At 47.4% G+C, this 15,235-nt stretch overlaps 5 protein-coding genes across 5 annotated transcripts; 1 reads left to right on the forward strand and 4 right to left on the reverse strand.

The window, feature by feature from the left end:
- Window positions 1-35: 35 nt before the first annotated feature.
- PtrM4_150170 (Chromo domain containing protein) lies at window positions 36-710 on the forward strand (the record flags this gene model as incomplete). The annotated part of the gene is made up of 1 exon (XM_066110039.1): window positions 36-710. The coding sequence occupies one exon, from the start codon at window positions 36-38 to the stop codon at window positions 708-710; it is 675 nt and encodes a 224-aa protein (XP_065960022.1).
- A 3,678-nt stretch (window positions 711-4,388) lies between these two features.
- Window positions 4,389-6,041, reverse strand: PtrM4_150180 (uncharacterized protein; the record flags this gene model as incomplete). The annotated part of the gene is made up of 3 exons (XM_066110040.1): window positions 4,389-4,655; window positions 4,827-5,271; window positions 5,437-6,041. The coding sequence occupies 3 exons, from the start codon at window positions 6,039-6,041 to the stop codon at window positions 4,389-4,391; spliced, it is 1,317 nt and encodes a 438-aa protein (XP_065960023.1).
- Window positions 6,042-9,285: 3,244 nt separating this feature from the next.
- On the reverse strand, window positions 9,286-10,864 carry PtrM4_150190 (CodB, Purine-cytosine permease; the record flags this gene model as incomplete). Its single annotated transcript, XM_001938541.2, has 2 exons — window positions 9,286-10,520; window positions 10,573-10,864. The coding sequence occupies 2 exons, from the start codon at window positions 10,862-10,864 to the stop codon at window positions 9,286-9,288; spliced, it is 1,527 nt and encodes a 508-aa protein (XP_001938576.1).
- A 525-nt stretch (window positions 10,865-11,389) lies between these two features.
- PtrM4_150200 (Ribosomal-L50 domain containing protein) lies at window positions 11,390-13,424 on the reverse strand (the record flags this gene model as incomplete). Its single annotated transcript, XM_066110041.1, has 2 exons — window positions 11,390-11,893; window positions 11,940-13,424. The coding sequence occupies 2 exons, from the start codon at window positions 13,422-13,424 to the stop codon at window positions 11,390-11,392; spliced, it is 1,989 nt and encodes a 662-aa protein (XP_065960024.1).
- Window positions 13,425-13,527: 103 nt separating this feature from the next.
- On the reverse strand, window positions 13,528-14,901 carry PtrM4_150210 (actin; the record flags this gene model as incomplete). Its single annotated transcript, XM_001938540.2, has 2 exons — window positions 13,528-14,520; window positions 14,575-14,901. The coding sequence occupies 2 exons, from the start codon at window positions 14,899-14,901 to the stop codon at window positions 13,528-13,530; spliced, it is 1,320 nt and encodes a 439-aa protein (XP_001938575.1).
- Window positions 14,902-15,235: the final 334 nt, after the last annotated feature.

Below are 15,235 nucleotides of genomic sequence, written 5' to 3' on the forward strand. Positions count from 1 at the left end.
AAGAACGTCTCAACGCTGACGCTTTCGCGGATCGCATGAAAACGCTGCAGGACGAGCTGCGAGCTTCAATGCAATGGGCGCAAGCAAAACAAGCAGAATACGCCAATGAAGGAAGGCTACCCGCACCAGCTTTCAAAGTCGGCGACCAAGTGATGCTGGACACTCGCAACCTACGGACGAAAAGACCCTCCGCGTCATTAGACCTAAAGAACCGCGGTCCCTTTACTATCGTTCGCGCCATCAACAACACCGCATACGAGCTAGATCTTCCCGCTAACATGAAGCGCATCCACAATGTCTTCCACCCATGGCTCTTACACTTGGTTGACGACAACCCACTTACTGGACAAACACAAGATCCTGAGGTCCCTGCGGAGTTCGACCCAGAAGTGGAAGACGACACTGAATACACTGTCGAAGCAATCGAAGACTGCCGCATTAATAAGAAGCTTAAGGATCCTGCCGCCCGCGGTCGCAAGGGCAAGACTACCCAAGGCCTGCTCCAATACTTGGTACGATGGGCAAACTATCCCGACGGCCCCGACAATCCTTCATGGGAACCATACATGAACCTCGCGGACTCCGCTGACACTGTGACGCGCTATCACCTTGATCACCCAAACAAGCCGCCTATGCACAGGAAGTTTAAGTCTCTCACAGGCAAACAAGATATGCTGGTTATGCGACTTCACGCTCTTAGTCGTGTCTAGCCAGTGGTGACAACAGCAGACAAGACCAACAATAAGACTGGGATAATATAGTTGTGCTTGCTATAATCGAGGGCGTCGATAAGTTGTGCTAGAAATAGGACTTATAGACGCTGTGCTCGTGGCAAGGACTAGACTGTCAAAGTTACTATTGTTAAGACAAGATGCTAAGGTCACCACGCCACGATGATGATCCATAATTACTGTGCACAGACAACGGGAATAGAATGTAGTAATGGAATGGACACTGCAAGCGACACGCTTGGTATGCAGCAGTTTTGCGATATAGGTATCTCCTTTGTATACAATTTTAGGCAAAAAAAAAAAAAAAAAAAAAAAAAAAAGGCAGTTCGAGCGTTGGAACTTGCTCTCTTTTTTGGGGGGGTAGTGTCATGGATCAAACCCGCGACCTCTAGTAAGCGAGGTGGCCCGTGCGCTTTAAGCGAAGGCCACAGCCGAACACCAAAGTTCGACCCGCGCAGGTCTTCGAACCTGCACGCAATATCTCACTTAGTACTTAATACAGATACGGTCATCTCAACTATTGACGTCCCTCACAATAACCATCTACTTCAACTCGTTGCAACGACCATGACTTAATTTAACCTTACCTTTGCCGTATTAACACTAATTAGTAGTTAATAAAACTATAGATTAGCAAGATATACTGCGTGCAGAGAGGTGGCCTACCTAGGTTTTACCTCTAGTAAAGAAGCGGCTCGATCGGCACTACCTAACCTACTAAGGCCTAGGTATTACTAACTAAGCGCGAAGTACAGATCCACCTAGCAGTACTATCCTACTAAGGATCCGTAACCGCCTGACGGTTCTGAAGGATTCCTATTACTACACTAGACCTACTAAGGCCTAGCGCTAACAAGGGTCTGCGTCCACCACGCACTCTCACTAATCACGAGCAACTTCCTACCTCCCTCTAATCTGTGTAATGGCGACCTATAAGAGCGTGCAGGACCGAACATAGTTCTCTAAGCTATACACTCTTAAGCATGCAGAAGTTAAGTACAGCCTCGTTAATATCGCTATTAATACTAAGTACGTTAACACCTCTATCCTAGACTAGATAATAATAATTAAAGATAATAGCTAGTTCGACGACTTCCTTCTTATAGAGTTTAAGGAGTAATTTAGAGAGTAGTTAATAGAACTACTTAGTGCCTCTAACTAGAAGATCCGTAAGGCACTAAAGGAGCTCTTCTAAGTATAAGGAGTCTATATCCTACTTAACGCTAAGGAAATAATTACTAAGTAGTTGTTTACTATACTTAAACTTAACACTTACCTAGTATAGCTAGAGAAGGAACTCGCCCTCGCTATGGTCGATCCGAACTTTAAGTGCCGACAAATAGTAACAATAAAATCACGACGCTTAGTAAGCTCCCGACTAATTACTTCTCCCTCTCCCCCTCCGCCTATAAACGCGCAACTACTAGGCGTACGTGCCCTTACCAACCTTAGCAAGCTATATAATAATAAGCTTTAGTTTACTAGCGACCTCTATAATGTCTTTAACCTTAAGCTTAATATCTTTAATAACCTTTATATAAAAGCTAGCGTTACTATAGCGTAGTACTTTGCTGCCTTTAGCACTATGCTGCGAGGTAAGGCATAGACGTACTACTACTAATATCTCGCTAGTAAGGGACTTACCTTCGTTAAACTTTGCGAATAAACCTAAGCATACTTTTACACCTCTAAGAACTAATAGTACTTCCTTAATAAGTAGAGATCTATTATGCTAAAGGATATTATTATCGCTAACCTAGACAAGACTCTCCCGCAGTGTCTTAAGATCACTATTAACCGTCTCTAGAAGACGTACTCTAGCCTTACCTAGAACTACGGAACTATAAACGAGCTTAACTTAGTAGGGTAACTAGTATCCGTATATTAAGAAGTACTAGTATGCTCCTAAGTTCTTATAAGACTAGTAGTAACCTTTAAGGCGGTTGCCTTAGAGCTTTAGAGCGCAATTAGTATCTAGTCGCGATGCTATTCTACTTAGTAATATCTATCCTACTCCCTACTATTACCTAATAGCGACCACGCCTTCTATACTAACCGCCGCTATAACTAGAATGCGCGTTACGACTACCTAGATAAAGGTCGTGACTTATACCCTCGCTATAACCGCTTTAATAACGACTAATAAAGCGGCAATTATAACTGTTAAGATCGTAGCAACTATATACTATAGAATAAGAAGTGCTTTGTGTGTAGAAAGATAGGCTGTTAGTTAACCTGTTACTTTTTTAAGGAGCGCGCCTAGTTACGTTAACGATTCTAGACTTACGCTTAGAGCTACGACAACGTTAACTCTAACTGCTACGTCTTCCTTACGTTATGTAAAGGAATTAATAATAGTAGTAATAATAGCCTAGACGAAGACGATAACGAGCTTAATACCTTCTATAACGCCGCGACTTACTAGTCTTAGTTTAACACTTTAACCTGCGGACCTGTTAACGGCTAGGTTGTTACTGCCGCACTTAATAATGCCGCTACTACCTATATAATTACTGGTATTGATCCGTACAAGGACGAGGGCGCCTAAGAGGCGACTCACCTGTTCACCTTTAACGCCTAATATAGCGTAGAGATCTTCTAAGGTATTATACCTAATACTAGCGCAGCTAGCGTCTTAACTGCTAGTAAGACCTAGGTTATAGCGCTGCAATAACTCTAATATCTTACTATTAATATATTAACTACTAGACGCTACTAAATCTAATTTAGAGATGATCTAGAGTGTATCTCTATTAGAGATGTTAAGGTTAAGATACTATTTAGTACTATCTTGTTTGCTGTTATACCTACAAACACCCTATTTCTACTCTGCCTGGCGGACATAGATAAACATAGGATCTATCTTAATAACGTAGACAATGTCCTTATCTATTATAGTAAATAGTACCTAGTTGTCCGCAAGTAGGGACACCTATGGTTGCTTCTTGACTATTACGACACGGTTGTCTACTACCTGTAAGAACACTAGAGCTAGACCGCTAGGCTAATACAACCTTACAAAAAGGGAAGGATAACTAAGTAGTAGTCCTTAGTCTAGCTTAGTATATATAGTAGAGATAGTAAGGGCTAGCTACTAGGCGCTAATAGAACTGGTCTATTAGTCTAGTAAGCACTAGTCCTTACACTACCTTACTAAGACTAAGCTCCGTTAGCTCCACTAACGCTTTAGTCACCTAGTAGTAGATCGCATGTATAAGGTCCTTAAGAAGGCTAGTCACAACGATGTCGACAAAGAGGTGATTACTAAGATTAATAAGCTATGCTACTAATGTTAGATATATAGTAAGGCACCTAGACGCTTTAAATTTACTCTTTAGGACAACGTAGACTTTAACTCCTAAGTGATCGTCGATGTTATATATATTAACTAGAAGCCTGTCCTCTATGCTGTTAACGACGCTACCTTATTTTAAGCCGCTCGCTTCCTAACTAAAATAAAGGCCACGACTACATAGGATACCCTCTAAGCTATATAGATTAATATGTACGTAGGACCTCCTAATATGATTACTACTAACATGGTTGGCAAGCGAGCGGCCCACGCAAGCGAGCGGCCCACCCCACCAACTTTTGCAACTTCAAAGCGATACATCTCAACAACGCGATAATATTATTGCTAGATATTAATACAGTAGATTACTCTATATTAATAGTATTAGTGTTGCATGTGCGTGAGTTGTGCCCAGTCTCCTTGCACCTGGTGCAGCGCCTTTGAGCCCGCTGGCTGACGCCTGATCGTGCTCCTCCTTGACGCTCTTCATGAGCAATCTGCTGGTCAGCCTCATTTTGAGCCAGTATATCCTCTCCAGCTCCTTTTGTAAGTACTCCATGCTTCTGTATACGCCTTTTAGAGCGCCGCCTACGCGCTGAGACTGCGCTGTTGGCTTTCTCAAGACTAGAGATCTAATCCCGCATTAGCTTAGAAGAGAGCATCATCACCTCAGCGCCTTTCTTTAGCTGGTCAATTGCTATAATAATTGAAGCTGGTGATGAGCTCTTGTGCTGGCGCACGCGCTCACGTATAAGGCTTGACTAAGCCTCAAGCTCACGCGCGTTGCTCGGCGTTTGAGCTACCCAGGGAGCCTTTGGTAGAGCTGCTGGAGGAGTAGGTGTACGCAGCTGTACATCTACCTTTGATAGAACAGCCTCTGGTTGTAGAGGAACAAGGCCTGCGCCGCGGAAGGCTGAGCAGATGTTGGCTGGCGTGAAGGCGCGATTAAATGCTATCTTAAATGCTGGCAGAAACTCTAGCTTGGTGATGTGGTTGATGTAGTTGCGCATAAGGCTCTCCACCTCACGGCTGTACGCGCGCTTCAATGGCGAGAAGCAGCCAACATTAAGCGGCTGGAGTAGGTGGGATAAGTGAGGTGGCATACAGAGCGTGTAGATGTTGTTCTCTTTGCAGAGCTCCTGGAACGCTAGAGATTGGTGGCTCTTATGGCCATCAACAATAAGCAGGCGACGCGCGCCTATGCTACGAGCCTGCGTGTGAGCGTTAAAGTGCTTTAGCCACTCAACTCTAAGCTCATTATTCGTCTAGCTATTGTCGCTGACTGCGATCGCCTAGTCGCGTGGGATCTCAGCTTCCTCGTACCAGGCTGATAGGTGGTACTAGCCAGCGAAGATGAGGAACGGTGGGACTGACTAGCCAGCAGCGCTGATAGCAGCGATTAGCGTTACCTACTCGCGATTGCCTAGCTGAAGAGTCTTCGGCCTACCTCTCCTTTCTGCTCCTGTTATAACTAGCTGCGTTGTAATCTTGCCTATTATAAAGCCAGCTTCATCAAAGTTGTAGACGTCCTCATCGCAGATGCTGTACTTAGCTTTTGTCTCCTCTACAAGCTTAAACCAGGTCCTAATTAGGGCTGGATCCTCACATAGAGCTCTCTGCCTATCGTACGCTTGGTTAAAACACGTCCAAAGACTGTCTGTACGCTTGACAAAGTTAGCTGGCCACTTCTGCCCAACCTGGCCAGCGCCGCGCGCAGCTAGCAGCTTATCAGCCATATCACGTATAGCTGCGTAGGTAGGCGCAAATCCACGCTGATCTAGCTGAAGTATATGGCTGATAATCACCTCCTCTTCTCTCTGGGTAAGCTTCCTTGAGTTGGGCTGGCAATCTGCGCGCGCAGGCTTACCAGCGCGTCGGCGTCGGAGCGTCGTTCGGGGGACTTCAAATGTCTGCGCAGCATCTCTTATAGACTGAATTTGGCTTCTATTAATAGCTGAGATTGCAAGGTGTATATTAACCTCAGAAGAGGTTGGTGGGGCTTGAATTGGGGGAGCCATAATAGGGAGGAGTTTACAAGGCGCAGAAAGTTGGTGGGGTGGGCCGCTCGCTTGCCAACCATGTTATCGCTAGTAGGAACTTTATTAGTAAGGAGTTTCTTAATAATATAACCTCTCTAGCTATTAAAGTTAAGGAGGTACCTATTAAAGCTTATAACTTAATTAGCAAGGTTAAACGCTACTATGTAGTTATCCACCGTGCCTTTAAGATTATTACTAGTAAACTAGGCACTGCTACTTTACCTAAATACTAGCTCTAGATAGCTGTTAAAGCTGTTAACGATACTGCTAGCCCTAATAGCCTTATCTTAACCCTCCTTATCTTTAGGATATATCCCTAACTCGTAAAGACCTCTCCTCTATCCCTATTAATCGCAGCCTAAGCTACCGCCGTACACAAAGCTATAAGTAAGATCTGTAAGCTTAAGGCTATAAGATAGGTCTAGGATACGCTAGTAACCCGCAACGGGCCTAACGTTACTAAGGTCCTCCTCCTCTTACTCTAGAGCGACGTTAAGGTCTAGCGTAAGAATAAGGGATAGACTAGCCCTTACACCTTGCTTAGGTTAAACCTAGACAGCACTGCTGCGATTGTTAAGATTAACGGTAAGCTAACAACCTTTTAGACTACTATTGTCTACCTATACTACCACGATAATAGACACGCACCCCCCTAACCGCACCTAGGGGCTGCATCGCCCTAGCTATATAGGCAAGAGAACGACGGCAGCCTCGCTAATAGAGATAGTAACTACGTCCTAGAATAACCTCTAGCTCGACGAGGTTATGGTTAACCCAAGGAATCTAAGAACAAACCTAAGCTATTACTCTAGGTAATGACCACTCCTGCTAGAACTATCTACGCGGCACATCTAACACAGAGAGAATAGGATAACCTCGTCCTTGCTTATACCTTATAATCTACTAGCAAGATTACTACGCTAGGGTAGCCCTTTAAGAAGTTAACCTAGACTAAGATTAACGCACTTATCGCTTCTAGCGTTTTTAAGTTTAAAGTATATAACTCTAAGATCTATAGTGGTATCTATATCTTTAAGTCGCGTATTATTAATAAGGTAGAGAGTAAGACTACTAATTAGCCCTATAAAAAATCTTAGCTAGTTATCTAGGGCTACAATAATAGTAATAAGGCTCTTGTTCTTAACTAAAGCCTTACTATCTAGCGAGCGAGCTAACGTCTTATTATTGCCCTCGCTCCGTCTCTTATTGCTAAGGGCATAATACTGTGGCTCTAAGATATTACCTAGGCGTATACCTAGTCTAATAATGCCCTCTAGCGAACCATTATCGCTAACCTCCCTATTTAGCTCTGCGGATTATACCTAGCTAGAATAATTATAGTTGTGATTAAGCCTCTGTACGGTATTATAGAAGCTAGAGCGTATTAGTAGTCTACGTACTTTAAGCACTACACTAATAAGCTATAGATAGAGACGTCTACGTATAACTTATACCTTCTTATCTCTAAGTTAACGGCAGCTAGCGTTAGAATTGTAGGTATCTAGACTAACGATACGCTTAGTCTATCTAACGAGCAGTTCGCTACTAAGGAGAAAGACGAGCTCCGCTTTAACGCGAAGGAGAAAGAGGTCCTTACTAAGGATAATAAGATCGACTTTAACAGCTGTGTTACTACAATAGATAGTAATACTATCTCCCTTATCTAGAAACGCTAGGGCGAGAAACTTAAGGTAGCTATAGATTAGAAGTTGTATATCTAACAGCGAGCCCGCGGGGCGTATATTACTTCTATCTGCTAACTAGAAGCTAGTTTTAACCTCGCCGCCGCCACTTAGACAACTACTAACCCTATAAAAGAAGAAATATCTAGATTAAACAAGCGTATTATCTAGTAAAAGCAGAACGTTAACCGTAGACTGTCGTACGTCTAGCTAAAGATAATAGATCTTAAACTATTTGCCTTTATTAACGCCTCGTTTGCTAATAATAAGGATATAAGTTTATAGATAGGATATATAATTGTCCTAGGCAACGAGATTACTAATAATACTAGCTTTACTATCTACAGTAACATTATCTATTAGTCCTCTCTTAAGTGTAAGCGAATTACCTATAGTGTCCTTACCTCTAAGATCTACGTAATAGCCTATAGTGTTAATATTGCTATCGCTATTAGATCTACCCTTAATATTATTATAGACCGCCTATCCCTCCTACACGTACTAATTGTTGTGTGTATAGACTCCTTCTTCCTGTACGAATACCTCGTTAAGCTTAGCACTACTAAGGATAAGCGCCTTATAATTAATATTATAGCTATCCGTAAAGGTTACGAGCGAGGTGACCTTATAGATATCCGTTAGATCGATAGGCGCGACAACCTAGTAGACGTTATAACTAAGGCAGCCGCTAACACCTTAATAGAGCAGCTTATTAATACTAACGAGCTAGAGCTCTAGGTCTAGGGATAGGTCGATCGAGCTAACAACTAGGCCACGGCCCCTAACAACGACGACCTCCGCGAGACAACGATGTCAACTTATAGCCCTAGCTATCTTGAGGCGACTGAGCCGACTCCTCACGATACCTAGACGAGATGAGACACACAAGTGGGATAGGATAGATAAGTAGAATAGGAGGGGAACTACGGTGGTTCACACTAGTCACGGATAGGAAACTAGCTGCTACCTAGCTGCGCTTTTTTATCGCAGATTTAAGCGTTTCACAGCGATACTAACACGATAGAAGAAAAGATAGCTAGTGTTAGTTGCTCTTAGTTTCGAGCCACCGTACGTACGTGGCGAGCACGTGACTACGTGCGTGGCCCGTGCCGTGGGGTGGGATTCAGTTCGTACGCGAGCTGCAGCCCACCTCCTCTAATCAATCATAACCATCTACTTCAACTCGTTGCAACGACCGTTACTTGATTCAACCTCACCTTTGCCGTATCAACAGTGATATCCGTGGCTTTATAGTGGATTCTCACAACGCGGAATTCGTAACATAACGCGGTATTTACAATAGTGGTACAAGAAAGTAGTCAAGGTGTAAAACACCCTTCTACTCAACAAATCTTGTGCGCAGCTAGTATTTTGCATCCTCCATCCTCCATCCTCATCGAACACGCACTACCCTTTCGCTGTTTCTGTGAAAGGAGACGTTGAGCGGGCATGGTGTCAAAAGCTAGGTTATTACTACGACTACTAAAACTAACTCATCATCATTACAACTACATACACAATCCTCCATACAATCCAACACCCTATCTTCCGATAAGCTTTTTCTCAAAGTACCTAGCAGGAATATACACCAGCCCCGTAACAACAAACGTAAATTCCGGCGCAACATCACCACCTCTCCCGATCAACTTACCCAACGGTCCGACATACCACGTCTGCACCATGCCCATAACCCACGCGACCATACCAACCAGAAACGCCGCCGCGGCCGCAATACCAACCGGCAGCCGACTAGGATCGTTCCAGCCATCAAGGTCGTAATTATCAAAATTCATGCGACGAAAGACAACATGCTCACTACACAAGATGACAAAATACTGCGTGCACCAATACCCCAGCAGACTGAGGAAATTCAGGAGATAAGTGCTGAGTTTACGTCTGCCACCAATCGACAGACCGATGATGGCGGCGAAGCAAAGCAGAACCCAGATGAAGCGGGGGACGCGCGAAAAGGGCCGTGAGAACTGCTGGCAGGAGATTGCGCCGCTATAGAGGGAGATGACGTTTACGCTGACGCCGGTGAGGACGAAGAGGGTGAGGATGAGCTTTGCGAAGCCGCGGGGATACAGGGCGGTTTGGATGAGGAAGCCGAGTCCTTCTTTTGTGTATACTTCTTCCCATTCAGGGCGCGTGTTCATGCCGAATGAGACGACGGTGCCGGTGATGATTGCAAAGGAGACGGGGCCGGCGACGCCGAAGGTCGTCATGAGGAAGACCTTCCATCGCGACGTGTTGACGGGGTAGTGGGCGTAGTAATCCGAGACAACGGCTTGCCATGACGCCGCAGCACCGTATGTGATGGAAAGCAAGCTCAGTATACTTCCCGTGAGATTCTCACCGGTGGCTAGTGTCTTTGTGCTGTTATCGGCGTACTTGCCTGTTTCTGCGAGGAAGACGATGAAGACGATGAAGTAGACGAACCAGGCATACCGCTCGTAGAAGAGCACCACTTTGAGCCCGGCGAAGGATATAATCAGTGCGACACATGCCAAGATGACAATGCCAACAATCAGCGTGAGATGTCCGTCGGCAACAGCCGTCAGTGCAAGACCACCCGTGATGCAAGCGATGGCTGCGAAGCCAACTTGCATGATGATGTTAAGCAGCGCAATGACTTTGTTGGGCCACCATCCAAATGCAAAGCGCGAGATGGAGATCTGACGCAGACCAGTAGGTGGGCCGAGTGTTGCTGCAAAGCCCGTGGCGGATGCGCCGATGAAGGAGCCAAAAATGGTGATGACAATGCACTGACGGAGATCTAAGAATACGGGGTTAGTTCCACAACGACGGGTTTGGCAGCGGTTCCTTACTTAGTCCCAATTCACGTCCTATGAAGCCAATGACAAAGGCCGACGATGTCATGTTCGCCGATGCCCAGAACAGGATCATGTTCAACTGCTGGTGCCATGGTACGTAAACTTTGTCTTCTGGAAGCTTGCGTGTGATGGCTTCCGATTCGATTCCCAGCTTGCGATCCAACCGGGCTTCCAAAACGCGCAGCTTAGCAAATAGTCCTGTTTCTTGCGCCAAGGGTGGTGTTGTAGTATCACTGCCACTGTCAGTGGAGAGGCCAGTGGTCGGATGTGGCTTTTCCGTCGACATGACGGGCTAGAAATGTCACAAGAGGAGTTTTTCTGTGCCATTGCCACCAGCGGGGCTGTAGCTGTTCCTATAATCACCTCATACTCGGCCCTTTTTTACAACATGCTTGAGGGATACAGACTACCATGTTGTTGCCGAGGCGAGAAAGAGCCGTTGAAGTGCCGTTGTGAACCAGTCGCTTATCAGGGAAGTTGCCGACCGGAAAGATTCAGCTTAGTGCTTATCGTGGTGGGGGCGGCCCGTTGACTGCACTGATGCTTGAACTAACCCTTCCAAATAAGTCGAGGCTCTCGATCGCTACACCTAGTCCTTATCGTTTTGCTCGTTGGCCGTCCTTCGCTAGGAAGTGAGTGGGGATAGTGAGATGCTTGCGCGTTCTGTATTACCATCAAGTCTTGTCAAATGCTGCCTACATAATCGTCTCAGACGCGTGTTCTGAACCTGTCAAAAGAGGTACAGTACATATATAGTATATATACACATGTTGCTACATGGTCATCGAGTCTAAATGCGTGTACTAGCCTCTTACAGTTTCAACTGCTGCGACTTCCCCTCTGCAGTCTTGGCTAGGTAGGCCGCACCCTTGCTACTCAGAGCTTTAACAAATTGGGGTTGCTTACCCCCCTCCCTTGCCACACGCCTCGTCTTCTTCCCCTTTGTCGACGGCGTTGTAATTCTTGACCGTGAGGCTAATCCACGCTCCCACAAGGCATATCCTATGACTTTTTGCAGACCAGTCGTGACCCTCTTCTCCGTCTTGGTTGGTTTCTCGCGACGCAGCTCGACGTTACCAAGAGTGATCAAATCACCGAGGTCAGCTTTTCGCTTCGAGGAGACGTCGGAAGCTGGTTGCCGCTTCGCCCGCTGACGCGCCCTCTGGCCTTCCTGGAGCATGGCGGTGAAAAGGCTCGCTGGCTGGGGTTTGGAAGCATCAGAGAGCAGATTGAAGAGCTCTCCGAGGTTGTTGATAGAAGCTAGTTTTACGTCGGGGACGCGATAATTTGTGAGTTGGTATAGACGTTTGAAAAGCTATGGAGGTTAGCAATTGACAATTGGCATGTTTTATGACACCTACAGCAAACTTGACGGCAACGTCGGTGATTGAGATCTGCTGCCACCGTAATTCCTCGGCCTTGATGGTGGCCTTGCTTGCCCTGCTCTGCTCAGCAGATTGCTTCAGGGCCGCAAAGTCATCTGCGAATTGCTGTGCTTTGTCTGCAAAGATGGAATGCTTTGGGTCTTCTGTCACTATATTAGGGGTATCATCCATCGCCTTCTCTTGGTCTGCAGGAGGGGGCGAAGAGGTCAGATTTTCGACAGGATGTGCGGGCTGCGACACGACCTCTTCAACGAGCGGCTCTGAGACAGGTTTTGCGCGAGGTACAGGTCGATTTGACATGAAGTCAAACGGCTTCTTCCCGGCATCTGCCTTGACAACAGCCGCCCTCTTATATTCTGGTGTCGCAGGATCCATAGTCGGCAGTTGCTCCTGTGGAAGAACGGGCTCCAGCAATTCCTCAGCTTCCTCTACAAGAAGATCTTCCTCGCCACCTTGGACGAGAGCTTCAGGTTCCAATTCCGGAATAGTTTGCATAACTTCTACAAAATCCTCCAAACTTCTCCCCAAGGGCAAGTCGAGAATGATGTCGGCGTTTTCCGTCTTGACCAGCTTGATGTCCTTGACCCAATGCGGCGCCGCGTAGACACCGCGATTGGCAAACTTGGAGAGGTCCATGTCGATGCCCGCCTGCTTCAGTGCGTAGACCTCGGCAACAGCTTGCGTGAAGCGGTTGCGTAGTTCCTTGAAGCCGGCAGTCCTTCTGTGAAGACCAAAATTGTAGTCGGTGTACGGTCGATTCGTAATTTCGTGTACGGTTTGAGCCATCATCAGATTGTCGTCTTTCAGTGTGTATGGGGTACCGGTAAGCTCTTCGATTTGGTCGGCCATTTCCAGGCTCAGCGGCGTGTATGTTCGTAGCGTGAGCTTCTCAAACTCCCTGGCCATTTCTTCCTCGGCCTTTTGTTTGAGCCATTCTTCACCACCAGCTCGCTGCAGTCCTCTTGAATTTGAAGCTGGCTTGTAAGTGGGCACCGCGGATTTCCCACGCGAGCCACGCTTGCCATTTTCTTCTTCCTCGAGCACTTCCTCATACTCGCCAAGTTCCTCTGGCGCTATCCGAATCGGTGACGTCGGGTCGTATGGGTCAACGTGTGCACCCACGGGCTCTGAGTCGCCCAGAAGGCGCTTCTGCCATCGGCGCACAAACTGTTGATGTTTCTTCTTGTCCTGCTTGCCGGGGAGGAGGAAGGCATTTGGCGTGGTTGTGGAGAAGGCGGCCGACGTAGTACGGAGGTGCGGGCAAGGACCCAACGGCGAAGTCCTTTGCCGTAACGAGGCGGAGATGGCATGTGAAGGGTCAATTGCCCGCGAGGGGCGTGGTATTCGGCGCATTGGGGTTGACGTGGGCGATGAAGGCCTGCCGCTCTGAAATTCTCTAGACACCAGAGCGGCGAAATGCCCCCAGGCGCCGATGGCTGGCTGACCAATCAGCATCACCATAGTCCCGAGCTCATCAGCTCTTTTATCCAGCTTTCAATCTCGAGACTTGAGTTTGATGCATTCACTTGATATTTCAATTCTTCATCTGATGCTTCTGTATCTTCTATAAAAACTTCTTCACGAGCCATGTCGAGCCCCGTTCGTCGTACTCGGCCTTGGTAACAAGCACCTCCTTCAGCAGCTCCGGCTGGCTAGCGAAATGTGCGCCTCCCAGCCATGAGTGTTTGATGGGGTCTTCTGCCCTGGCTATGTTGAGCAGAAAGTCTGCAGGCACCAATGCCCTGAGCTCGGCCTCCAATCTTTCTATAAAGCCAGCAATCAAGGAGTTGCCGCCGACTACAACCACGTTTGCCAGTAGACCCACTCTCAATGCTTCGGGCAATGTACTAAGCGATTCTATAATGGCGCCTGGTATTCCTGTCTCCTGGATGCCGATATCCGAAGGGTTGAAGAGCAGTTCTGGTACAGCGAAACGCTCGTTCCCCAGCGGTAGCAGATCCTCTCTCGGACCTTGTTGCGGCTGTAACCCACGGCGCATGCGCGACTTTGCAGCATCGTGAGGGCGTGCATGGCCATGTATTGCGTTCTCGTAGTCCGGGAGCACGTAATCAACCACGATACTCGAGTCCAGCTCTCGCTTGCCACCCAGCCGTCCCTTCCATGTGCGTTCGAGATCTTTGGCGAAGTGCTGTGACGAAGGTACGACATACGATACTGCCTCTTTGATCTCGTTGAGCAGATATGTCTCCTCCATCATGTTGTAGTGTCGTAGCGAAGACAGCTCCTTGAGATAGTTTGTGAGCAGTTTCCCGCCCACCGTAAGCCGGCGCACGGCCGATTGTATCAATTTGCCGTTGTAGAGTGGCAGGATAGTCGTGTCCGAATACGATGTATCGATTACCAGGAGGCATTCCTGTGGCAACGACGATCGCGACCTCGTTGTCGGCTCGGTATACGCATTCAGCGTTGCGCCCACGCATCTGTAGTATGCCGCAAACTCGAACTGCTCAAACACAATCTCATCGCAGTTCTTTTGCAGTTCCTTTGGGCAGTTTGGCTTCTCAGTCAGAAGCAAATTCGTCTCTTTCGGATCACACTGTCGAGAGTCAGTCGAGGTAGCCTAATGGACCTGTTCGTCACGCGTACCTACCCTCAGCCCCTCCCCCGCCGTCTCACCCATGAACTCATGTTCCCAAATTGCCTTCTCGGCCTCCCAGTTCACAATGAAGCCCTTTTCCACCGGGCGACGGAATGCCAGTTCGCCAAAGTCCTTGCACGCGTCAAGCTCCGCGCCGACATAGGTGCGCTTGTCGCGTGTGCTGCGCGCAATGCAGTTTGGAATTACTCTGCAGTCGTCGTACGTGGCATCAGTGGCTGGAGCGACGAGTCCAGCTTTGATTGTGTATGCGCCATTGTCAAGCACAAGAGTTTTGTTTGGCGTTGTCGGTGCAGTCTTCTTGGAGCCCTTGGGTGCCATGTTGGTGTTGGCCGTTGTCCTGCACGAGGGCCGCGACATGCACCCGCGACATGCACGCCCGCTCACATGGGACCCACATTAATTCTCTCCAGGGCAGGGTCGATTTATCCAAGTCCCGCGCCCACGAACCCGGTACCCGCATTCCTTCAGAGCCACCATGACCATGCCCCGGCTGACCATCTTAACCGCTCACCCGCTGCATTATCAAGCGGGAGGGCGGAAGCGCGGAAAGCAGCGGTAGGCAGGCAGTAAACATCTTGATCTTGGCGAGCACGACGAGACTCACTCTTAGACACATCGGTATGTCAGATATCGTAGCTAACTATGAATTACT

The sequence above is a fragment of the Pyrenophora tritici-repentis genome, chromosome 9 (genome assembly GCF_003171515.1).
Source record: "Pyrenophora tritici-repentis strain M4 chromosome 9, whole genome shotgun sequence".
NCBI lineage: Eukaryota > Fungi > Ascomycota > Dothideomycetes > Pleosporales > Pleosporaceae > Pyrenophora > Pyrenophora tritici-repentis.